This window comes from Emydura macquarii, unplaced genomic scaffold (assembly GCF_026122565.2).
Source record: "Emydura macquarii macquarii isolate MOO-44397 ecotype Brisbane River unplaced genomic scaffold, CSIRO-AGI_Emac_v2 contig_554, whole genome shotgun sequence".
Taxonomy (NCBI): Eukaryota; Metazoa; Chordata; order Testudines; family Chelidae; genus Emydura; species Emydura macquarii.
In genome coordinates this window covers 6,711,100-6,733,826 of record NW_027130691.1, presented here as the reverse complement: position 1 = coordinate 6,733,826, position 22,727 = coordinate 6,711,100, and the positions used below count along the sequence as shown (strand labels likewise).

Here is a 22,727-nt window from a genome sequence, read left to right as displayed (position 1 = left end):
TTACAGGGGTAGCTGGGCAATGGGGAGGAGTCAGCTGCCTGGCTACAGTGGTGTCCTGCTGGAAATGAACAGAGGGGGCAGACAATGGTGGATAGGTTATGGGAGGGGTGAAGGTACAGCCAGCACAGGGAGGAGAACCATAGAAGATTAGGGTCGGAAGGGAAGGGACCTCAGGAGGTGATCTAGTCCACTCAAAGCAGGACCAACCTTGCTTTGGTGGAAGTAGGGGGCATAGGTTGGAAAGGGAATTCAGGAGAGGAAAGCTAATGAGAAGCAGGGGCATAGAGGAGTCTGCTTCAGGATCTCCTGACGCTCCCAACATCCCTCAGGCCACCCCAGGTTCACTTCAGTCTCCTTGGCTCTCCTCTCACTGCTTCTGAGGGTGGGGTGGATAATTCCTGGTGTGACTGTGTTCACGTGGAACATGGGAGGGAAAACACAGACTTGTTCTGACTGGTGTCAAAGGTCGCACCCGAAGCCGTGGAGCACTTAGCGGCTCTGCCTAGGCAATAAATCAGGTCCAACGGTTTAGTTCTGAGGAGAGGAGAAGAGAGGAGAGATTCTCCTAGATACTTCTTGAAAAAGAACCACAAACGAACAACGAAGTTTTCAAACCTAGAGCGTGAGGAACGGGGCCTTAATGGGAATCTAGGAGCCTCTCAGTATTAATCCGGAATCTAATCTGGATTCATGAGACTGTTCACCCAAGCACCGCAGGATCAAGCCCTTGCTGTATAACGGCAGCATAGAGGCAGTGCGCGCGCACACCAGCCTCAGGGCGGCTAATGCGACACTCGAGGGTCACGCGGCAAAGACAACCGCTGCGCATGTACAGAACGTTTCCGCTCCGGGGGCGTCCATTTTAGTGCCTGAGGGAAAAAAATGTCCCCGCTTTGTATCGCATCCCTTCAGCAGCGAGGATTTTAAGGGTGGAGGAGAGGAGAGGCTGTCACCTGGGCGGATTTCCGTAGGGGTCCCCAGGGAGAGGTTTTTAAATTGAGGCGTGAGCGAGGGCGACCTGGAGAAGTATCATGGACCCCTGCTTGCGAGGCTCCCTAGGTGGCGCCATTTTGGAGTCGCTGCGCTCTGAGGAGCTGCTGCCGCCGCCGCCGCCGCCGCTGACCGGGACCCCCCGTTTTTCTTCGCTGTCCAGGATGAGCGTCGTGGAGCATGTGCGGGAGATGGCGGTCGCCGGGCTCCACTCCAACGTGCGGCTCCTCAGCGGGCTCCTGCTCACCATGAGCGGCAACAACCCGTGAGTGCCGCCGGGGGGGGCTCTGTGGGGCCGTAGGGCCGTCGACTGACAGCGGGGCTTTGGGGCTGAGGCCCGGGCGCTCTTGTCCCGTCGCGGGGGAGGGGCTGCGGGGAGGGTTCGGGGCTTGGACCAGGAGACGGCTGGATGCGGGGCTCCATGGGGCGACGGGAGCGGAGGAGGTTGAAAAAGACACTGGGGCCTACGGGTCCCTCGGTGAGAACGAGGGGGATGAAATGAGGAGCTAAGACCGTCGTAGTGCCCCCGCGAGAGAAAGTCCTGGGGTAACAGAGCGAAGCTGTGTGTCCGCTCTCTGCCTGCGAGGCCCATTTGGAGCAGGGCTGGGGCTGAACTTGCCCGTGTTCGGTTCCTGGCTCTGCCAAACCTTTGCTGTGGGATCATTAGCCGGTCCCTGCGATTCTCTGTGTCCCTGTTCCCTTCTGTGTAAAATGAGGCCAGCATTAGGCTCTTGGCGGAGACACTTTGAGATGCGTCTGATATGAAAAGCACTCTGCATGGTGAGTATTACAGCTTCCCAGGTGGGCAGTCCAGACCAGTGACTTGCCCCTCACTTTCTGTGCACAGAGGATATGCCATCCACATCATTCTTTTGTTGTTAGTGGACATAATGGATAGTGATGATAGCAGACATAGTCATCTTTCAGAACTTGAATTGTGGTGCATCGTTTGTGTTCAGTGTAGTTTGTGAATCATAATTGTTACTAACAAAGGTTAAAATACAGTCCTAACTTTGAATTCTTGGCTCTCAAAACTGCCTGTTGCAGAGGATGGTTAACAACAGTTTCTATTATAAAGTCTTACCAGATGATCAAAAACTATCTAAAAGATGTTCTAATTGGGGCTGTTTGTGTTTAAGATGGAACTTACTTAAAGTACAAATGTTGCACTTTTAGTTTTTCCAGATTTGGGGCACAGCTAGGAGACTGCATTACTAATACTGAAAATGTAGGATTTGGCAATTTTTCTCCTATCACATGATCAGTCAATCTAAATTTATATCTTTTATTATTTCTTCCAGTGAGTTGTTCTCGCCATCTCAAAAGTACCAGCTTCTTGTGTATCATGCAGATTCCCTCTTCCATGACAAGGAATATAGGAATGCTGTAAGTAAGTATACAATGGCCTTGCAGCAGAAGAAAGCATTAAGTAAAACTTCAAAAGTAAGACCCTCTACTGGGAATGCTGCATCCACTCCACAAAGTCAGGTATTTGGAAATTGAGTAACATTTTGCATATAACTCTTATACTCCTTGTAAAATGAAATAGGTGAATTAATGTTGTAGCATTAGACTATGCAATTACCACAGCAGAGAAGCCTGAATTCTGTGGCTATTTAATTTTGAAAATGTATCTGACCACTACTTTCTAATGAAAAACTTAAATTGGTCTCACATGTCAGAGAGAGTGCCTGTTTAATTTGTGGTTTTCATTAGTAAGCAAGAAAATAATCTGCATTATAAAAGTACAATCCTACTGTCCTCCTTACATTTTATTTCTTTACTTTGTTAATGAAAATACAATTTTTTAATCAGATGTTAGTAATTCAGACTTTTTATGTCGTTAAAACAACATTTAAGAGAAATTACATTTTAGTGATCAATTTTATTTTAGTGTTTGCCATCTGAAATTGAAGTGAAATACAAAATGGCTGAATGTTACACAATGTTGAAGCAAGATAAAGATGCTATTGCTATATTAGATGGAATTCCTTCAAGACAGAGAACCCCCAAGGTAGGTTCTGGAATTGATTTGTGACAAACAGTAGTTAAGGTGGTTTTGGAGTTATATAATCATATTTGGTCAAGAATGAAGATGTAGTTTATAGATGTAAAGAGATTAAACCTTGACATTTGTGCTTTAGATGAGTTATTTGGAAACACTGGCTAAACACTTCTAAATTATCTGAGTTTAGTAAGCATATATTTTTTAAAACCTGGTAGTCTCTATAGGGAATTTGTTTGTTTGAAAGAGTCTTCAACAGGTAATTCCTGTGAAAATTACCAGGGTAATTTTATTAATGCTAGTGGGAATTACAAAATCGTCCCTATGTGAGGAACAATAGACAACTTGACATGTACTGAAACTATTGAGAGCATGTATACCTAATCTATTTAGGATTGAAATCTCTACTAGCTATGCAAAATTCTTAAGATTCTTCTCACTCTTTTGAATGATTTACATAGTGCTAAATATTTAGGACACTTAGGCCTGGTCTGCATTATAGAGTTAGGATGACGTAAGGCAGCCTCTGTCAGCCTAATTATGTCAGTGTCTATACTACAGCCTTGTTCCCGCCGATGTAAGTGCCCTACTATGCCGACATAATAAGCCCTATGCCTCTTGTGGAGGTTGGCGTGGTTAGGGTGAGGCAGTGTCCCTGCAGGCACTGCATTACTTACTTCAGCTGTTGGCTGTCATTATTGTCAATTTCAGGGCTCCAGCTCTGAAAATGACAAGAAAGGTTGGTAGGTTCCCTGCTGTGATGCCCAGCCCAGCTCAGGTTCGGGGACTCCAGCTAACAGGGAGCTAGGAGCCCCAGTGGCAGCTGAGCTCCTAGCCCAGGTTCTTAGCCCCCCACACTGCCTTTCTTAAGTTGCTGGAAGCTAGGGTGATCATATTTCCCAAAGGGAAAAGGAACACTGCATGGGGCTTTCCTGAGCCCCTCCCCCTCAAGTGAGGCTTGTCTGGCCTGAATCTCCTGGAGCTGGTCTGCATCACTGGTCTGAACCCCTCCTCCCTGCACCCCCCACAGCTTACCCAAGGCCCACCATGTGGAGCTGAAGTTGCTGCTCACCCCCCCCCCCCCGAACTTTCCTCTGTGTTCCAATAGAGAGCTCTCTCCTGATGGCATAGAGCAGCTATACGTACGGTGGCACAGCTGCAGTGGTACAGCTCTGCCGCTGTAAGGTCTCTAGCGTAACATGACCTAAGTGCAAATCTACTCTCCACCTCCCAAAGATAGTTGTTCTGGTAGACTTCCATTGGTATGTAGAGAGAGCAAGTATAAGGAAGCTATTGTAATGCAGTGTTTCTCAACCTTTATGATGCTAGGGACCGGCTTACTGGCTTCCTAAATTGTCAGGGAGGGTCTCAGGGACTGGTGCTGGTCCACGGACCAGTCGTTGAGAAACACTGTTGTAATGGATATACAGGCCTTTGCAGGCATCACTTCTACTCATGTGAACACTTTCCCATCTTCTGAATGAATGTTCATAAAACACTCTGAGATTCCCATAGGCAATATACAAATGTAAAATATTAGGATAGCTCCAATTTTCTGTATTCTGAATCAGAAATGAGAAACATTTCTCATTTTATAGAAGTTGATGACATAAGAAGCAGGGCTCACAACTATTCTCTGTCCAGAGAACTGGGAAGATGGGGCTGTGCTTGATAATGAAACTATGATTGGATTGTTCTCACAATCAGATTTTTTTGGTTACAGATTAACATGATGTTGGCAAATTTGTACAAGAAGGCAGGTCAAGAACGCTCATCTGTTACCAGTTACAAAGAAGTGCTGAGACAGTGTCCATTAGCACTTGATGCCATACTAGGTAGAGACTTTTCCCCCCACCAAGTATTTAATATTAAAAATTACATCACGCACTGTTATCACTAGAATATGAGATGTGTAAGACATATTAGTAAACTAGTTCATTTGCACACAGTCTAGAGTGCATGAAATCTACAATTTATAAGGAGTGTTATAGCCAACTGCCTGTATACATTTAAAGGCATGGAATTCTTAGTTGTTAGACATTTTAACTAATTTGTGTGACAAACGGTATTGGATACTTGGATTTGACTAGTGTATTTTTCTGAATAGGTTTGCTATCACTCTCGGTAAAAGGGGCAGAAGTGGCTTCCATGACGATGAATGTTATTCAAAGCATTCCTAACTTGGACTGGCTTTCAGTGTGGATCAAAGCATATGCATTTGTGCACACTGGAGATAACACCAGAGCAATCAACACCATCTGGTAAGAATCAAGGTGAATTAAATTACTATTCTTGAGTTACAACTTCGCATAGTGTGACAGATTTAAACATGCTGCTTGGTACAGCATGATGCTTATTTTGTGCTGTTGGGGGCCATGCAGTTGTGATCTCTAAACATTCCTTGGATTTTGTCAGATGCTGAACTTAACATTCCATTTTTTCCTGATTGGGGAAAAATCTTGATTTGGAATCCTTTAAAACAGAAAGCATAACAACATTCTAGACTTGCTATCAGTTTTTATTATGATGTTAAGATTCAGACAGGCCATCAAAAATCAGGAAATTTTTCCATACTGGTCTTGGATTGTACCTAAGCTTCGCAGCATATAGATTAAATAGTATCAGATCTGTGCAAGACTTGGGTATTCTGTGAAGAAAGGCCCAATTAAAGTAAATAGTTTTGCAAAGGTTATACGCTTTCATGGGGAAGAGAAGGTACCTTGTCTCTGCTTAGACTTGAGTGTTTAATTTTAAAATACAAAGTTGTCTAATTTACAGGATAGAAAAGAAGCTTTTTAAATTACAATCTTTTTTGTAACCGAAAACATCAGCGCTGCTACTTTTGAAAACTGAGCTTTTGTGACTTAACTATACATTTCTAGAACGTGAGTGGAAACTCTGAACTCCTTAATGATGCTGTGCTGTTGGTGCAATTTCTTTGCTCAAGTGCTTTTATAAAAGCTATGAGTTTCAGTGAATGCAGGTAAACTTACCTAGGGCAAGTTTATAAAAACATATTCCCTCTTGGATGTCTATTGCATTGTGCTTTACTTGAAGCTGTGTAGCTTGTGTAGAATCCTACTGCCTGTCTCCTAAATTGAGTGGGTGGTTGTCTGGGCTTCATGCTGTGAACTAACTATGCTGCTTCTGGATGCACTCAAGCTGCTGGTGATTTATCTGTAAAGCACTGTATGGCTCTAAGACCTCAGTATTTGCAACCACCGCACCAGTTGTTCATGCCAGGAAAAATTTTCTAGGGTGCGTCTGTTTATTTCTGTCATTGAACTATAGGGCTCTGCAGCAAGAGATAAGCAAGGACCGTCTACTGACTAAGAGTTCTTTTTCACTATCCCAGTTTAGCAGCCTTCAAGGAACAGTGTAAGATGTATGTATGTCATCAAGTAGATTTTGGATGAGTGTTCAAGTGATGGGTGTGGTCAGCCAGCAAAGAGAGAAGGTTGGGTAATAGTATAGGTGATACTGGGTTTTGTGGTAACTGTAGGTCTTTAAATGACTGACACACTTGTAAATTATGATTATATATGAGAAATAATTTACAGGCTCCAAAGAGTGTTTAGCATATAATAAGTGCATAACAAGGTGATAATTTTAAATGGGATTTCTTTTCTCTTAAAGTTCATTAGAGAAAAAGTCTTTACTGAGAGATAATGTGGATCTATTGGGTAGCTTAGCAGACCTGTACTTCCGAGCTGGAGACAATAAAAACTCGATTCTGAAATTTGAGCAGGCACAAATGCTGGATCCTTATCTGATAAAAGGTAAGTAACTGTCAATTTTCAAAGGAAAGTTACCCCATCATAATAACCCTGCAGTGACACTAGCACAGCAGGTGTATCCAGTTAACATTCCACTAAAGGCTTAAATGTTGATATCCCTGTTTATCAGCACAGCAGGTGCATAGTTTGACCATATCTGGAGCAGTTGGTGGCAGTCATAGTTTAAAGAGGGTTTTAGTCTTACACTTCATTAAAAATTATTGTACTTCATGAAGTTAGCATAGCTGTATCAGGCTATCCAAAGAGGAACATAGTACTAACAAATGATTTAGTTTAAGAAACTTGTGTGGTCTGTCTATTTTTTTTTCTTCTAAATGAACTATGTCCTTGTTGTAAACTGCCTAGAATTCTTCATGCTCTCATTTGTACCTGTTTTTCTTGATTCCTCCTCCACCTTTATTGGGAAAGTGCAGAATCTGGTGCTCAAACTTAGTCCCAAAGCATTTATGATCTAGGAAAGTGGTTTTCAACCAGGGATTTGTGTACCCTTGGGGTTATGCAGAGGTCTTCCAGGGGGGTACATCAACTCATCTAGATATTTGCCTAGTTTTACTACAGGCTACATAAAAAGCACTAGCGAAATTAGTTCAAACTCAAATTTCATACCGACAATGACTTGTTTGTACTGCTCTATATACTATACACTGAAATGTAAGTACAGTATTCATATTCCAATTAATTTAAGTTATAATTATATGGGAAAATGAAAATAAGCAATTTTTCAGTGATCGTGTGCTGTGACACTTTTTTGTGATTTTTGTCTGATTTTGTAAGCAAGTAGTTTTTAAGTGAGATGAAATTTGGGGTACGCAAGACAAATCAGACTCCTGAAAGGGATACTAGTAGTCTGGAAAGGTTGAGAGCCACTGATCTAGGAGGAGGTAGGATACAAGTACTGTGAAATAACTGGCCCTTAGGGTCAAGTTCCACTGCATCCTTAAAGCTTCTAAATGTCATCATTAGGCGTTGAGAAACAATACAACTGATCCCAAAGCATTTCATTTTTAGGAATGGATGTATATGGCTACTTACTGGCACGTGAAGGTCGACTGGAGGATGTGGAGAATTTGGGCTGCCGTCTTTTCAATATTTCTGATCAGCATGCAGAACCGTGGGTGGTGTCAGGGTAACTTGCATTTACTTTTCACTTCCTTGCATCCCCTGGCTCCTTAGCTAACCTGTCTTAGAAGTTTGAACATGTTTGGGGCAATTTGTTCAGGTTTCATTAGTTTGGAAGCTTTACTTATCCTGGGAGTCTGCTGTTCTACTTAAACATTTAGCTCTTTAACTTTATTTTAACTTTAAAATACCTTACTAGAAATACATATTACATTTTTCAACTCTTTTTTGATTGTATTTAAATATGTTGGAGTTATTGGATCTATCAGATAACTAATGTTGCTGTAACTAGTACCTGAATCACCAGTTTTGCAAAGGCTAATAAGCATTGTATTTTGTTTCTGTATTTTTAAGTAACTTTGCATGCAATAAATCCATCAGTTGCTTTTCTTTTCAGCTTTCCACAAATGATTGTTGGTAGTGCCCACTTATCACCATTGTTCTTCTTTTGGTAGGTGTCACAGTTTCTACAGTAAGCGATACTCTCGTGCCTTGTATCTAGGAGCCAAAGCTATTCAGCTGAACAGTAATAGCGTTCAAGCTTTGCTGCTGAAAGGAGCTGCTCTTAGAAATATGGGACGTGTACAGGAGGCAATTATACATTTCCGCGAAGCAATACGCCTTGCACCTTGCAGGCTTGACTGTTATGAAGGCAAGTAAAGTACAATGACTTTTATATACAATGTTGATAGGGCTCTGGTGGTACAGTGGTGCCATGGTTTTAGGAAGAGTATAAATTGCCTCCCTTAGTTCCCTGCAGGCGAAGTAATATTGATTACTACCTATTAGGTAAATTAATGATACTGCAAAACCCATCAAATAAAGATGGAAGCAAAGAGGTGGAAATATTAGATATTAAATGCGTGCTTGTTAAACAAAACAACTGAATTTGATGTACTGAGAAGCACACTTACTAAACTCTGATATAGTCCCCAATCTGTATGTAAACAGATGCTTAATATGCCTGTTTCAGTTGATACTCACTCTAGGACTAGACTTGCTATATCCTAGCCTAGATCAGTGGTTTTCAACCTATGGTCCACAGACCCCTGCGGATCTGCAGATTATTTCGAAAGGGGTCCACATCTCCATTTGAAATTTTTTAGGGGTCTTTAAATGAAAAAAGGTTGAAAACCACTTGCTTCGATAAAGCATCCTCATCCAAACTTTCACTTCGAAAAGAGCTCTGTGAAGTCTAATAGAAATCTCATGTTAAGCTGTTCTTGAAAGCCAGCAAAAACCTGGTGGAAGTTTTGAAATTTCTAATAGAAAAACTGTTGGTTTTATGGGCTAGATATACTATTCTGTAACACTCATAAAGGCATTACATGTAAAAATACTAATCTAGAGTGTGTTAGGGTATGTTGTCAGATCAATTCTTCAGGATCGAGTTGAGCGGAAGTTTAGACCTGCTCAATCGTTCCGGAAGTCAATTTAATAAATCTACCCCCAGAAAAAAAGTAACGCTTCGCTGACAGGAAATGCACTCCCGTTGGCTCAGTGAAGTGAAGGTGCCGCAGTAAGTAGAAGTTAGGAAGTCGACAGGAGATACTCAAGCTATGTAGAGTAGCTTGCGTATCTCCCGTCGACTGCTGCTAAATTTGCCGGTCAGTGTAAACCAGGCGTTAGAGTGCAATTTTGTATATGGATTCATTTTTTGCATTGTGTGTATGGTGGTGGCTTACAGAAGGACTTGAAAGTTGAGCCCTAATGATCCACTGAGTCCATTCTGTGTGGCCAGTGTTTGGAGCTGCCTTTCCTGCACCAAATGTTTCAGTTCATTATAGCAAACTTACCTAAGTGTTTAAAGCCTGATATCTTGGGATAGAAGTACAGCAAAGTAATAAAATAAACTTAACTGCTGCTTTTTGCTACTTTACTAAAGACTTTGAAAGGAAGGGAAGAGGTCCTTATTGAGATCTTACAAATCTCAGGAGTTTCAAGTAAATAAGGGCCTTGTAGTAGGTATTCATTGGGAGACGTATCTCTATCTCCATACTAGAAGCTGATGGACCCAAATCTCTAGATTTAAGTGGGTGGCTCAGAATTGTCCTGGATAACTTCACTAATATTTATATTGAATTCATACAGACCTCAGTCTTCTCTTAAAAAAAAAAAAAACAAACAAAAAACCCCCCACAAGCTGAAGAACCTGACTGTAAACTGGCAAAACTTTGAAAGAAGGATTAACTTAAGTGCAGATGTTTTTGTTGATCAGGACAGCTGCACTTGTGACTTTAAACTAATTTGGAGGCCCTATGTATATTTTTGTCTAGTACTTGCCAATAGAAGTTTTGGGTGAGGTGGGGTTAAAACTCTGATAAATTGTATACTGAATCCTGGTCAGTTCTTCATGAAGGCCTCCTTGTCCTAGCCACGCCACATTTCCCACTAGTTTCATGCCTGCAGTGAGGGAAATTTTGATGAGCTAAGGGCCAGAAGCATGCGTATTGAAATCAAAGCAAACAATTGCCACAAAGAAGCTTAGATACAGGAATGCCAGTCGCACAGGACGTAGAGTATCTTGTACTGGAAATATTGGCTTATAGAAAGTTTTATTTCTTTGGCATTTCAGAGAGCCAGCTACCTAAATCTAAATACTTTATCGATATGTGCTAAAGTAACAGGTGATGGCATTTAATTATCTGCAGAATGCATCTGAGTAAACGTGGGTTTATGTTCTGAGATAGGAGTCAGAATTATGAAGAGGATGCTGCTTGACTCTGATGGAGTTACTATTTTTATTTTATTAGTGTAGTGCCTCGTTAAATATCCTGACACTTTCTAGAATCTACTGTTCTGCTCTCCAGTTTCCCAACTCTTAGTCTATTTCTGTGGTGTTCATCTGTCTTGTCTCTATAGTTATTGATTGAGTAAAAATGTAAATTGCTGTCTCAGTGATCAAAATCAATGGGTAAAATTTTCAAATTCCTTTTCATTGGCTCAGAATGGAGGATATGTGTCTGATTCTTCTGTCTCCTCCAGCCCTGAATTTTGCACTTCATATTGTTGTGTTCCTGGTGGACACTGAGGCAGGATAATCTGTCTTGTGGCTGTTCTCAGCTTCTGTTAAAGTGAAGGCCACGTATTGAGAAATACTGTCCTGCAATCTCATAATTGCCTGTATGTGGAAGGGTTTGGATGGCCTCTTTCCTTCACTTAAGGAAGAAGTGGAGGGGACAATAAGGTTACCTACATATTTTGCAATACTTATTACTTGTGGAGTATCTGATACCTTTTCCACATCCATCTGATATCCCAGGGATAAGGATCCTTACAGCATAATGTCACTACCTGGTCTGCTGGCAGACACTGAACTAGACTTGGGGGGTGCACATTCTGTTCCTGGCTCTGCTCCAGGCTTCCTGTGTAACCACAAATCACTTAATCTCTGTGCCCTCAGTTTGCCCTCTGTAAAATGGGGTAAGAGTATTTTCTTTCAGCCTTTGTTTGTGTTGTCTCTGTAGACAGTGAGCTTTTCAGAGTAGGGGCTGTACAAGGTTTAGTGCAATAGTGATCTGAACTTGGTTGGGACTTCTGGGTGCTACTGTAGAGCAAATAATTGACTGAGAAGTGAGTAAATATTAATGCATAGTAACATCTTCCTTTTGGTCTTTAGGCCTCATTGATTGTTATCTGGCATCCAACAGTATCCGTGAAGCAATGGTTATGGCTAACAATGTGTACAAAACCCTGGGAGCAAATGCACAGACTCTTACTCTGTTAGCAACAGTCTGTCTTGAAGATCCAGTCACACAGGAGAAAGCAAAAACCTTATTGGATAAGGCACTGACACAGAGACCGGATTACATTAAAGCTGTGGTAAAAAAAGCGGAGCTTCTTAGTAAGTTTCTTTTCTTTGAGATGTCTCTTCCTTGTCCAGTTTATCTGAAACATTTTCTCACATGAAAGTGAGTATTCCACAAAGTCACTAATATGAAAAAACTATACCAATGTTGGTTACAAAGACTAATCAGTTCTGTGTAAAAGAAAAATTACAGGATGCTATAAGAAATGAATTGCTTAGATATTACAGTGATTGGTACTATAGTAATACTTCAGATAGAAAAAATTATAACTTGGTAATTATTTAGGAGATATTCATGTATACATTGATTTGGTTTAAAATATAACACTTAGAGCAAGAACTAAGTTTTCAGAAGAGTTAATTATCACCAACTACAGATGGCTCCAGGAATAAAGATGAGGATTGTGATCGCATTTTACATATTCTTCAAATTATTTTATAGAAAATCTGTCTAAACCATTAAGTAGAACTTTAGCTCTGTGCGTCAACAGGTAGAGAACAGAAATATGAAGACGGAATTGCTTTGCTGAGGAATGCACTGGCCAATCAGAGTGACTGTGTTCTGCATCGAATACTGGGTGACTTTCTTGTAGCTGTCAGTGAATATCAAGAAGCCATGGACCAGTACAGTATTGCCCTAAGGTAAAACTTGTAGACTTTTTGCTGTATGCGTCTTAGAAACTAAGAATTGCATGGTTTCAGTAAGATGGCTTAGTAGATAGTACATTTTCAGTCCCTTCTGGAAGGCAGAGGTTGGTTGTTTTTTTCACAACACCCACTATATCAATGAATTAGGCTTCTCTACACTTGAAATACTACACCGGCACAATTGCACGGCTGTTGCTGTGCTGTTTGTAGTGCTTCAGTGTAGATGCTACCTATGCTGACGTGAGCGACATAGTTAAATTGACTTAATTTTCTAGTGTAGACCAAGTCTTTACTCTTGGTCCTAGTACTGCAGTTCCTAATTCAAAATCTTAAAGACAAAAATCATTTACAATCTTAAACTTGTGTTAATATTAATGTTGCCAGGCAGTCAGTTGCTGAACTAATAAAAGAATTAAGGCATGGATTTGTTTGATTCTTAAACTATTATATGGTTCTGTCAAGCACCTTGGGCTCCACCTTTCGGCTGGAAGATGCAGTATAAATGTAAGAAATTAACTAAGTTCAAACAGAAAGGTTTTGACATTTAACTGAATCAACATTTCTTCTTAAATAAAACAGAGCCCTCAAACTCAAATAGAAAAATTATTTCAACCTTCGGTAAAATTTAGCATGTTTCAGAATAAGATGTCCTATTTCCTAATAAAAAAAATCATATGTTCTGTGCATTTTTAAAAGTTAACCTATGCTGAATGCATCACTTTGTTACACCCACAGTAAACTGTAAGATCAGCTGGGTTGGCTATTTTTGCCTGGAGGGAGGTGGGGGAGCAGTGTTCTTGCTTCTGGTCACTTTATCAGTCTTCTGCTGCTTTAGTTAGTCCTGCGTAGAAGAATTGTGTGAGCTTCATTCGGAGGTTTATGGTGTTCAGACAAGTACATTCTAAAAGGTCAAGAATTTGTATATAGATGTTGTAATTGGTGTTAATCATGTTTTCCATCTTTTGCCAAGTGGTTATAACGTCAGTCTGAGGTAAAGTTGCAACATCTTTGCTGAGTTCAAATATCAGTATCCATAAACAAGAAATGGGGGATGCAAGATGGAGATGTTTTGATTAGACATATTTCTAATGTTTGCGATCTTAAGTTTAAGAATTCTCTTTTTTTCTCTGCCAGTTTGGATCCCAATGATCAGAAGTCTTTAGAGGGAATGCAGAAAATGGAAAAAGAGGAGAGTCCAACAGATGCAACACAGGAGGAGGACGTTGATGACATGGAGGGAAGTGGAGAAGAAGGGGATTTGGAGGGCAGTGATAGTGAAGCAGCACAATGGGCAGATCAAGAACAATGGTTTGGCATGCAGTGAAGATTTTGCTTAAACTGATACGGGTTTCAGCCCTGAATGTGCCATGACATCCATTGTTCTCTGAAGGAAAATAATCAACTGCAAGTTTTGTACTAACAAATTGGACTTCTTTATAAATCAACTGACTCTGAAACTGTTTAATAGTTCTCAGCATCTCAGTTCTGTTCCTGTTTGTGACGCTTTCTGTTTATCAAGTATGAGATGGAGCTGAACCAGGCTGGAGATAATTTGTAACAGTGGTTTTTAGTCTTTTCTTGCTAAAGCTAGACTCTTGAGTATAAATCATTTCACATAATATACCTATATATGCTTGTGACTAAAATGTCAAAACTAAGTATTCTTGATCCTTAGCTACAGATGTAAATACAAGAGTGTTTTATTCTTTTGTGAAAGGCTTTATTCTTTTGTCTGAAGGTTAAAATTTGGGCTCATGCATGAATTCCTGTGGAAGCTTGTAGGAGTCACTTGTATGTATTTGAAGGAAGCAATTTTTCCTCTCTCTGTTCAGCCAATTAACCTGTGTTTTGTGTATGAGGCATTGCACTAACTTTAAAGGTGGCATCCCTGATTTCTAGGATGCTTTGTAACTAATCAGTTTCTGTGTGCAAAGAATAGTACAATGTTAGAATTACAGCAATCTCCCCAATCCATACAAAGCCCTATAATCACTTAAAACCAGTATGTGAAGATTTACTTCTAAATAGAGTTCAGTTTTATTTAGGTAAGTTACTAAAGGCCTTCCAATAGCAGTGATATGCAGACACTTCACATCCTTTATGTGGCCCTGTCAATTAAAAGACAAATTAAATTTCCCTTCCTCACTAGTAGAAATTGTAAATTAGAATGGCTGTTTTGGCTTTCTTTATATTTTACACTTAAAATTTAGCTTTACCTGTTGAAAATAGCATCTCATGCTATCACCTGCTTAAAATGATACTGAATTGTTTGTGCTAGAAATTCTCACAGCAATATCTCTTAAAAGTAAATCTTTTGCTGAAACCAGAAAACCAAACAAAACTCTTTCTATGGCACTTAGGTTTTGCAAAAGAACTACTTTTGTTCTAGTGTTTCACTCTTGATTTATTTGCTTCTTGCTAAAACATACGTCTTTATACTCTTTCTAATGGTGGACTAGTTCACACAGCCTTCAGTCCATGGTCATGCAGAGCCTTGTAATTCTGCCTGTGGCTGCATAAAGTGTGTTGTATGCATACAAGTGTATTGTACTGTTCAGTGCAGTCATAGCAGCTGAAGCAGAGGTTGACTGTACTGGAACATTTTGATTATTCTAGAGCAAATACTTGACACTCTCACGCACACAAGAAAACAAGCTTTTCACTAACTGTAGCAGCATAGCACATACAAGAATAAAATACATGAAATATCTTCATTCCCAAAAGTGGTGGATGTGAATTATGAAAATATAGGACTATATTTTCCCTCCTTTTAATATATAACACATACGATAGCCTGTTTCAGAGTTTTGGGATGTTTAGCATGTGTGAACATTAGAGAGGCTGGATATCTTCCTGTTCATAGCCAGACAGCTACCCAAAATGGATATTCTCCTCTTTCCAATCTTTTAGCTATGTTTGAGGGTGGGGAAAACCACTGGCTTTTCTCTAGTGTCAGTTCAATTGCACTAATGTAATTGAAAACTAAGCAAGCAGGTAGCTGCCTTACTGTCCTATTGATGGTTTGAATTAAGTCTGCTGGTTTATTATCTCATTTCACGAAACCGTGTGCAATCCAACTGGGCTACATTTAAACTAAAACAAATCATATTTAGGTAGCTGCTCTCTGAGATTGTGATCAGTGCCCTTCCTGGCTCTGGCCTATTTCATGAAGAATTCAGCTGTTCATCCCCTAGCGGAGGATGGTGAATAGATTTCAGCTCCTTGTATGTTCTTAATTCTTTACAGAAGGAAACTGTAAACACACAAGTAAAAACCAAATTGTTCCTTTTGCAAGCTGTCCATTTCTTACTTTTTCTGCAATAAGCCTCAAATTCTGTGCTGCTTCTGAAGGTTAAGCTATGTAGGTTGATAAATCTCCTAATTGTATGTCAGACCATCGTTTTGAAGATCATAAGGGAGTGTTTAATTCTTGTAATCTGAAGTAAAGTAAAAAGGTATTGTGTGTTTAAAAGTTGATGAGACAGTGTGGGAGGCATATGGTGGATGTTTTAAATTGGCAGCTGCTCAGCTGATGTCTTCTACTTCAAATGACTCATTCAGATGTCCTTACTCAGAGCTGCTCTTATCGCTTCCAGCTGTGTTAGCACCATGCATTGCAACACTTTTTTCTCTAAAGCAAGGTTTATGTGGAACAAGAAACCTGAAGTCTAGAGCCCAGCTGTAGAATGGTTGTGTGTTTGCAGGTAGGAAAATGTGAACAAGTGTCTTAATTTTTTTGTCACCTTAGATCATACTCTTTTGATTAGATGTAGCCTAAGTATTGAATAGTTACTGTAAGTGCTGTGAATGATGAAGAGTTTTGAAAACCTTTATGCTGTATGTAGTAGGATAAACCAGTTCCTGCAGCCTGGTCCTTTTTTCATTTCACCCCTGGCCCACCACTGATCCCCCTCAGCAAGTGATGGAAGGAACCCAATTAAATGTTAGGGAGAAGTAAAATTATACTGCATTTTTGCTTATTTCAAAATAAGATCTTGGCACCCTTATGCTAGCAAATTGTTATTGGATAAGACTTCTGTTAAAATGGTCTTTGACAAGAATGGAGGCCCAATTTCAAGAGGAGTTTCTGCTATAAGAAACTTCCATGCAGATTTTCTTTATGTGAAACTGTGGCAAGCTTAATTTAAACTCCTTTTACATCCTAGAATAAAACAATGTCAACATCCAAGAATGGTCCCCTGTTTATTTGAGAGCTTAGCTCATTATCTAAAATATAAGAAGCTCAGCCAGATTCTGGAGCAATTGGTGTCTTTATCAATACATGTAATAATGGCAGGGCTGTATTGATCATATCCTATATATGATTTTGCTAATGAATGAACTGTGGATAGATATGGAATTTAAAAAAACCCCACAACATTTTAACGTTTGTGTCTCAATTCTAAGGGGATGCTTGGTCTGTTACAGATCCTTCATTAACACTCTAATTTTAGAATGTGAGCTCTGTTTTTGCAACCTTCTGCTCCTGAATCTTGTGATTTGTTTCTAGTTTAGGGAAGATAGCTAATGCAATTAGCCCATAACAAGTAGTTGACTTCATTCTGTACCTTAATCCTTTGCCGTGCAGATTAGCAGAAATCATGAAACCGAAAACGACAGCTCAAGCCGTGTTCAGAACATGATGTAAAATCCCTAAAGTGAAGCATTTCCTCAGTGAGGCTGGAGTGCTATAGCTACCCCACTGCTTTTTGCAGCACAAATGGCAGATTATCTGCTCTTTCAGACTGCCTGCATTTGCTAGTCTGGTAAAAGGCAAGGACAAAATCTGAGTGTTTACTTACATTTCTTGCTGTTTGACTTTAAATCGCAAACTTCATTAAGGGTTTAATGACATCAGCTTTTACTAGGGAAAGACCCTGCTATGGTGCAAGGAGAGCAAAGTTCCTTCAATCCTAGAGCTCCTCCCCAGATTCATGTAAGCATTAAAAATACATTCTGCCAGCACCTCGAGGCAATGTGTGTTGGAGGAGTTAGGCAGTCCTGGAGCTGCCAGACAACAGCAAGTTACTTAACTTCTTGCCAAATATCCCGGTCTGTAAATGGGGATCATGCTTATTTCCATACCTCTGGGATGTGAGAATTTTAAGCAAAGATTGTACAATGATTTGAAAACCGTAAGGTGCTATTTATCTAATTAAAGTATCTCACGCCTCTTACCCTTCTTTTCCCATCATTCTAGATTATAGAGAGAGCACTGTGTAATTAGTAACTTTCTCCTTAATGATCAGCTTCCTCCATAGGGTTGTTTCACATAGTGGTGGTTCCAGCCTTCCTTTTCATGACTCTCTGGAGGTGACATTGAAGTTAAATAAGCCAGAGCAGCAGTAGTGAACATCAGTTACACAGAAAACCCTAGATGTGGCCTCCAAGGGAATCCCATCAGCTCTATCTGCACTGGCCTGTGTAGCATGGGATCATTTTAATCCTCCTGTCTAAACCTAAGTTGCAACAATTTAATTCAGATCTGTTGGTGCAGTCCCCTGTATAGACGCCCTTAACCAGATCTAAACGTGAGTTTATAAATTTACCAACACACACTAACCAGCTATAAACCGAATTTAAATCGGGGTGTCAACATTTTCACCGGTTTGACACACCTTTAGTTAAATCACAACAACTTTGTGTGTAGTCCAGGCCTAACCCTGCTCCTAGCAGATCTAGGCAATGCTGCACCAGAGCACTGATTGGATGGGGGTGACCTGGGCTAGGACTACTGCAGTTGCAATTACTAGTGCAGCTGTGAAGACTAAGAATGTTCGTTGCAGTCTGACTGTTGGTAGAAGGGAGAGGGATAGCTGGTGTGTGTTTGGGGTGCAGAGGAATCCCAGAGTAAAAAGCCTGAGATGTTCATAGTGGGGGAATGGGACAGTTTGTAAAAGCATTGGCTAGTCTGTATCATCCCCTTCCTGTTACCATACCTGATAGCAATACAATAGGGAGGATGGGTGCTCTGTGCACTTCTGTCACTAGCACTACTACTAATGGCTGTTTAGTGCTCTCAAGGAATGAGCGTTGGAAGTTTCAATCAGGTTAGCCAGTGACAGATGTTTACACTGTGAAATCCTCTATTAAAACTGCTCGATCACTTTTCGTAAGTCCTCAAGAGACCAAGAACTGAATGGGCTTGGAGAGCAAATGTCCCTCACTCAGCCCCATCTCATTCTCCCCTGTGTTGTGCTCTCAAAATAATGAGGAATGCTGATAGGATGCTGGTTTTGGAGCATGCACTGCTTCTCCCTGATATGTGGAACTGAAAGGACTTTGTGCTCCACAAGTGTCCGTCCTTTCACAGGCAGTAACACTTATAAATAAAGCAAAAGAGGAACTGAAAAAACATCTTTTGAATCAGATGTTCTGAAAATTATTCTGCCTGCAGAGTGCAGGAGGTTTGTTTGGTCAGTGTGTGGCACAGAAGGAAGCCTTGACCTTGTGTTTCAGAGCCTGCCTTGAAAAACGTCCAGCTTGTCAGCTGTGCATTCCAGGACCCCAGTGAGCATTTGAATGTGCCTAGCACTAGAAAAAAAAGAAAAGAGCGCCTCTCCTGAGAGGAGGACTTGATCTAAAACTTAAAACAGCTACAAAAAAACAAAAAATCCAATTTACATCAAAGCTGGCCAGACCAGGAGGTGGCAGCACCATGCTGCTTTCCTCACAGCGGTTTAGAAACTTGGATGGTCTCTTGGCTGGGAAGAGCTTAACAGTTGGCAGAAGTGAGATACTTATGTTGGCAGCTGATTCAAGAACTTGGGTTGATACAAAATGGGAAGAGGGCCTTTGGCGTGAGGTACAGGACATCACCATGCTGCCAGTTAAAGTGCCAGCTTCTCATTTGAATGATTTAATTGAAATGATTTTTTTTTCTCTTCTCGTGTTCAGTGTGTAATGTAGGTATAGTTGCTCTTGATATACTGGATTGGCTAAGGGAAGTGAAGCTGGGAACTCAGTCTCCAGCAAGATGGAGCCCAGCAGTGTTTCTGAGAACTTCAGCACTGTGCCATCAGAGCAAGGAAAAGCACTGCAAAGATGTATCTTCCTTGTACTCGTCTGTGTAAGCTGCAGTCGCTATAGTTCCATCTGCAGATTAGACGGTGCAAATTTATCAGAAAACTGGTAAGGAATGGCTGTTGAGGCTTTATTTTTTTCATCTTGACGGTCCTTTGTCTACATAGTGTCAAACAGTGTGGGGATAGCATGGATTAACCTCCACTGGTATCTCTTCTAAACATAAGGTTGCAGTATCAAAGGGCACATATTTATCTGTGCAAATCCACTAGCCAGTGGAGTTGTGTAAGATCGATGCAGAACTTGGCCAAAGTGAGTGTGTGTATCAGTGCCATCTACTGGCTTGCATGTCGCCTCTTGAGATGACTGTTGCCCCTCTAGTGGTGGTGGAGGCTTATAAAAGGTACAAGACCTGGTATTTACTCTGGTCAATGATTCTCCCATTAGTGCAGGTGCTAACTGGCTTGTACAGCTGGATCTGAATTCCAGCCCCACTGCTGACTGAATGCCCTAGCCCTGGACCTGTTACAAGGTACAGAACAGCATGTGGAGACAGGATTCTGATCCTTTCCCCAGCTCTGCAATAGAGCTGTTAATAGGTGTGTGGGATGCTAGCTCCAGTTAATCTCGCAGTGGTTGTTCTGTGTAGGAGAGCGTCACACTGTTCAGGTTTGTAAATCTACTTCCCTCTCCCCCCCTTTAAAGTCAAAGTAGTCCGTTGTGTGGGCTGAACTGCAACCCAAGTCTCTTCACGTGCCCTTCCTGTGACTTGAGGTAATACCTCGCCTCTGGTACCTTCCCCATCTGTGAAAAGGCAATCAATATGTAGCCTGCCCGGTGTGGCTTGAGGATTGTCAAGTGTTAACTCTGCTCTGACTTCGATTGCAATGCTGATTTTTCTTCGCTTTGTCCAACTCTAGGGAGCTTCCGCCCTAATGCTCACACCCGGGGAGGGAAGGAGAGGGGAGGGGTGTGTGTGAGAGAGAGAGATTTAACCCTTCCCCTGCTGCATCCTGATTGCTACTAGACTGTTTCTGGCTGCTCCGTAGCTTGCAAAGTGCTGCAGAAGCAGGGTGAGCTATTAGCTGAGTTTTAGTCCTGGTGATTTACTGTCTAGACTAAATTCAGAGAAGCCGTTATCAACTGAACAGTTCAACATCTGTCAGCTGGCCCTACAGAGGGGAAGAGACATTTACGATGGCTAACCCTACTGTTGCTACTAGAATTCTTGGCCTCTTATAGGAAATCATGTTCTTGGGCATGTGGCCATTATGTGAAACAAAACATTCCCTTCTTGCAGGCAGAGCCTTGAATCCATGTTCACACTGGGGGTGGGAGGGAGGAAAAGGATGTGTCCTGTCTCAGCCCAGTCCATTCCCAGGGGTAGCCCAGTGATGAGTGCTCTAGCCCCTGGCTGCCTAACAAATGCCACTAGAGGGCTCAGATAGCGTTGTGGTAGATTATCAAAGATGGGCTCAAGACCAGTCAGAGGCTTGACTTGGGGTGGGGGTGCTTCCTAGGGGCGCTACGATGAAAAACATCTGGACAGCACTTGAGAGGCTATTGTGCTGTAAACTAAAGATTCTTAACCCAACGGAAGCATCACACTTTCTGCACTGCTTTCACATCACTCCCACTGAAGCAGCTGCCCCCTCCCCCCCCAGCTTTTCCTCTGCTCTGGGAAAGCTCCCCTCATCCCCAACATGCAGGGGAGAGATTGGGATACTCCAGACTGTCCATGCTCCAGGCTTTGCAGCTGCCCAATCCCCAGTGCATGTGCAGTTCTCCCAATGGGGAAGTGCCGCAGCAAGCGAAGCCCAGATTTCACTGTGGCTGGGTCAGAGGAGATCAGAAGTTGTCAGCCTGAAAGGTCGCCATGGGCCGTCCATTGCCCCTCATGCTACTTATATTGGTTGGAGATTGGCGACGGGATAGAGAGCCCTCTGCCTGGATGCTATAGGGTCAAATCCAAGTCTAATAGCTGTTCAGAAGCCTGTAAAATGAGTTGGTGGGTTCTTAGGCTAATTTCTAGACCAACCCTGCCACCCTCCCACTGGCAAATTGCCCCATGGGCTGGCAGTCTCCTCAGAGAAGCTGAGGCCTGAATAGATCATAGAGATTGAATAATCCTGTCCGCTCTGGAGCTGCTCCATGTAGCTGAAGGCATGGCCCATAAGGAGGGTACAGTGTGGGAGATGCCTGTCCTGCAGCTCTCTATGCTGCACCAGGGCTGGGCGAGAGGACCTCAGGCTGCAGCGCTGTCAAGCTGCCACTCTTTTCAGGGCTCATTTGCCAAAAACTAAGGCAAATGCATTATAACATCTACTTCACTGTAGTGATGGTCCTAAATCAGAAATCGGGGAGAGGCTAGAATTGTCCAGACTTACCTTTATAAAGGGCTAGATCAGAAACACTCCGGTCACACCAAACTCGGAAAGTATAGACTTGGCTCTGGCTTTTGCGCCCTGAAAGTCAGCCGTGTTCAGATCCAGCCCTTGCATCAGACCTGCCCCGTGGTTTGGTGTGACGTGATTTAAGTGAGAAATGTCTCTGAGCTGCCTCCGCACATGAGTTTCCAGGGCCTGCTCTGGCAGGTGCATCTGGCCTTTTGTTGCGTGTAACACTTGGGTGTGGCAGGTAATTATGCAGCTTCCTAGAACAAAGCTCCAGAGTCCAGTTGCAGCAAATGTATAACTTAGAGGACAAGCTGTAATAGGAATGGGGGGCTTTAGAAATTGTATACACCTATTTCTGCAGGTACTGACAATTGACTGAGTCTGAACTGCAGTGAATTGTTCACTGATCAGATTTCTTTTGCTCAGTGAAAGACTTTCACGACTCTTTTGCACAAGGGGAGTTTGGGCTTTGGAATGGCTACTTCCCTCATCTACAAGCAGCACTTGTTTAGCATCTTTAATAACAAACCTCCCAAGATACGGACAAGGAGTAAGGCAATGTAAAGCTTAAGCACAGTGCTGGCATTATAAACTGAAGCATAAAGAGGCTCCCCATGCATAGCTTGTAAAGACAGTGGTTACACTCAACTGTTCCCTGCTGGGGGCAAAGGTCACTGGATCTCAAGGAAAGAGATCAAAAGGGGCATGCAGGAAAACCAACCCAGAGTAATTCACTGCCTCCTGGGTTAAGGGCCAGGCTTCTAGTACCTGCCTTCTTCCTCGCACGCATACATTTGACTGCAATTAAGTGCAATTGTATTTTTGTCCCTGCAAATCATTGAGTGCAAACCCTCCCACTGAGATGTCAAAAGCAGCAGATTGTGCCTACAAATCAGAGATTGAGATTTCTTAATCATAAAACTGGTGCCTGTAATTTAGGC

General features: G+C 41.8%; 1 protein-coding gene across 1 annotated transcript; it reads left to right on the top strand.

Annotated features, from left to right (window-relative positions):
• Positions 1-930: 930 nt before the first annotated feature.
• Positions 931-16,233, top strand: ANAPC7 (anaphase promoting complex subunit 7). Its single transcript, XM_067539623.1, has 11 exons — positions 931-1,255; positions 2,292-2,478; positions 2,885-3,004; positions 4,719-4,830; positions 5,103-5,256; positions 6,632-6,774; positions 7,801-7,918; positions 8,367-8,563; positions 11,531-11,755; positions 12,211-12,361; positions 13,502-16,233. The coding sequence occupies exons 1-11, from the start codon at positions 1,032-1,034 to the stop codon at positions 13,689-13,691; spliced, it is 1,821 nt and encodes a 606-aa protein (XP_067395724.1). The 5' UTR covers positions 931-1,031; the 3' UTR covers positions 13,692-16,233.
• The last annotated feature ends 6,494 nt before the right edge of the window (positions 16,234-22,727 follow it).

Excerpts from the sequence above, each read along its gene's own strand:
- ANAPC7 (XM_067539623.1), top strand. The coding sequence starts at position 1,032 with ATGGACCCCTGCTTGCGAGGCTCCCTAGGTGGCGCCATTTTGGAGTCG. Across the intron at positions 1,256-2,291 it reads ACCATGAGCGGCAACAACCC|TGAGTTGTTCTCGCCATCTC; the intron begins GTGAGTGCCGCC and ends TATTTCTTCCAG. Across the intron at positions 8,564-11,530 it reads CAGGCTTGACTGTTATGAAG|GCCTCATTGATTGTTATCTG; the intron begins GCAAGTAAAGTA and ends TTTGGTCTTTAG.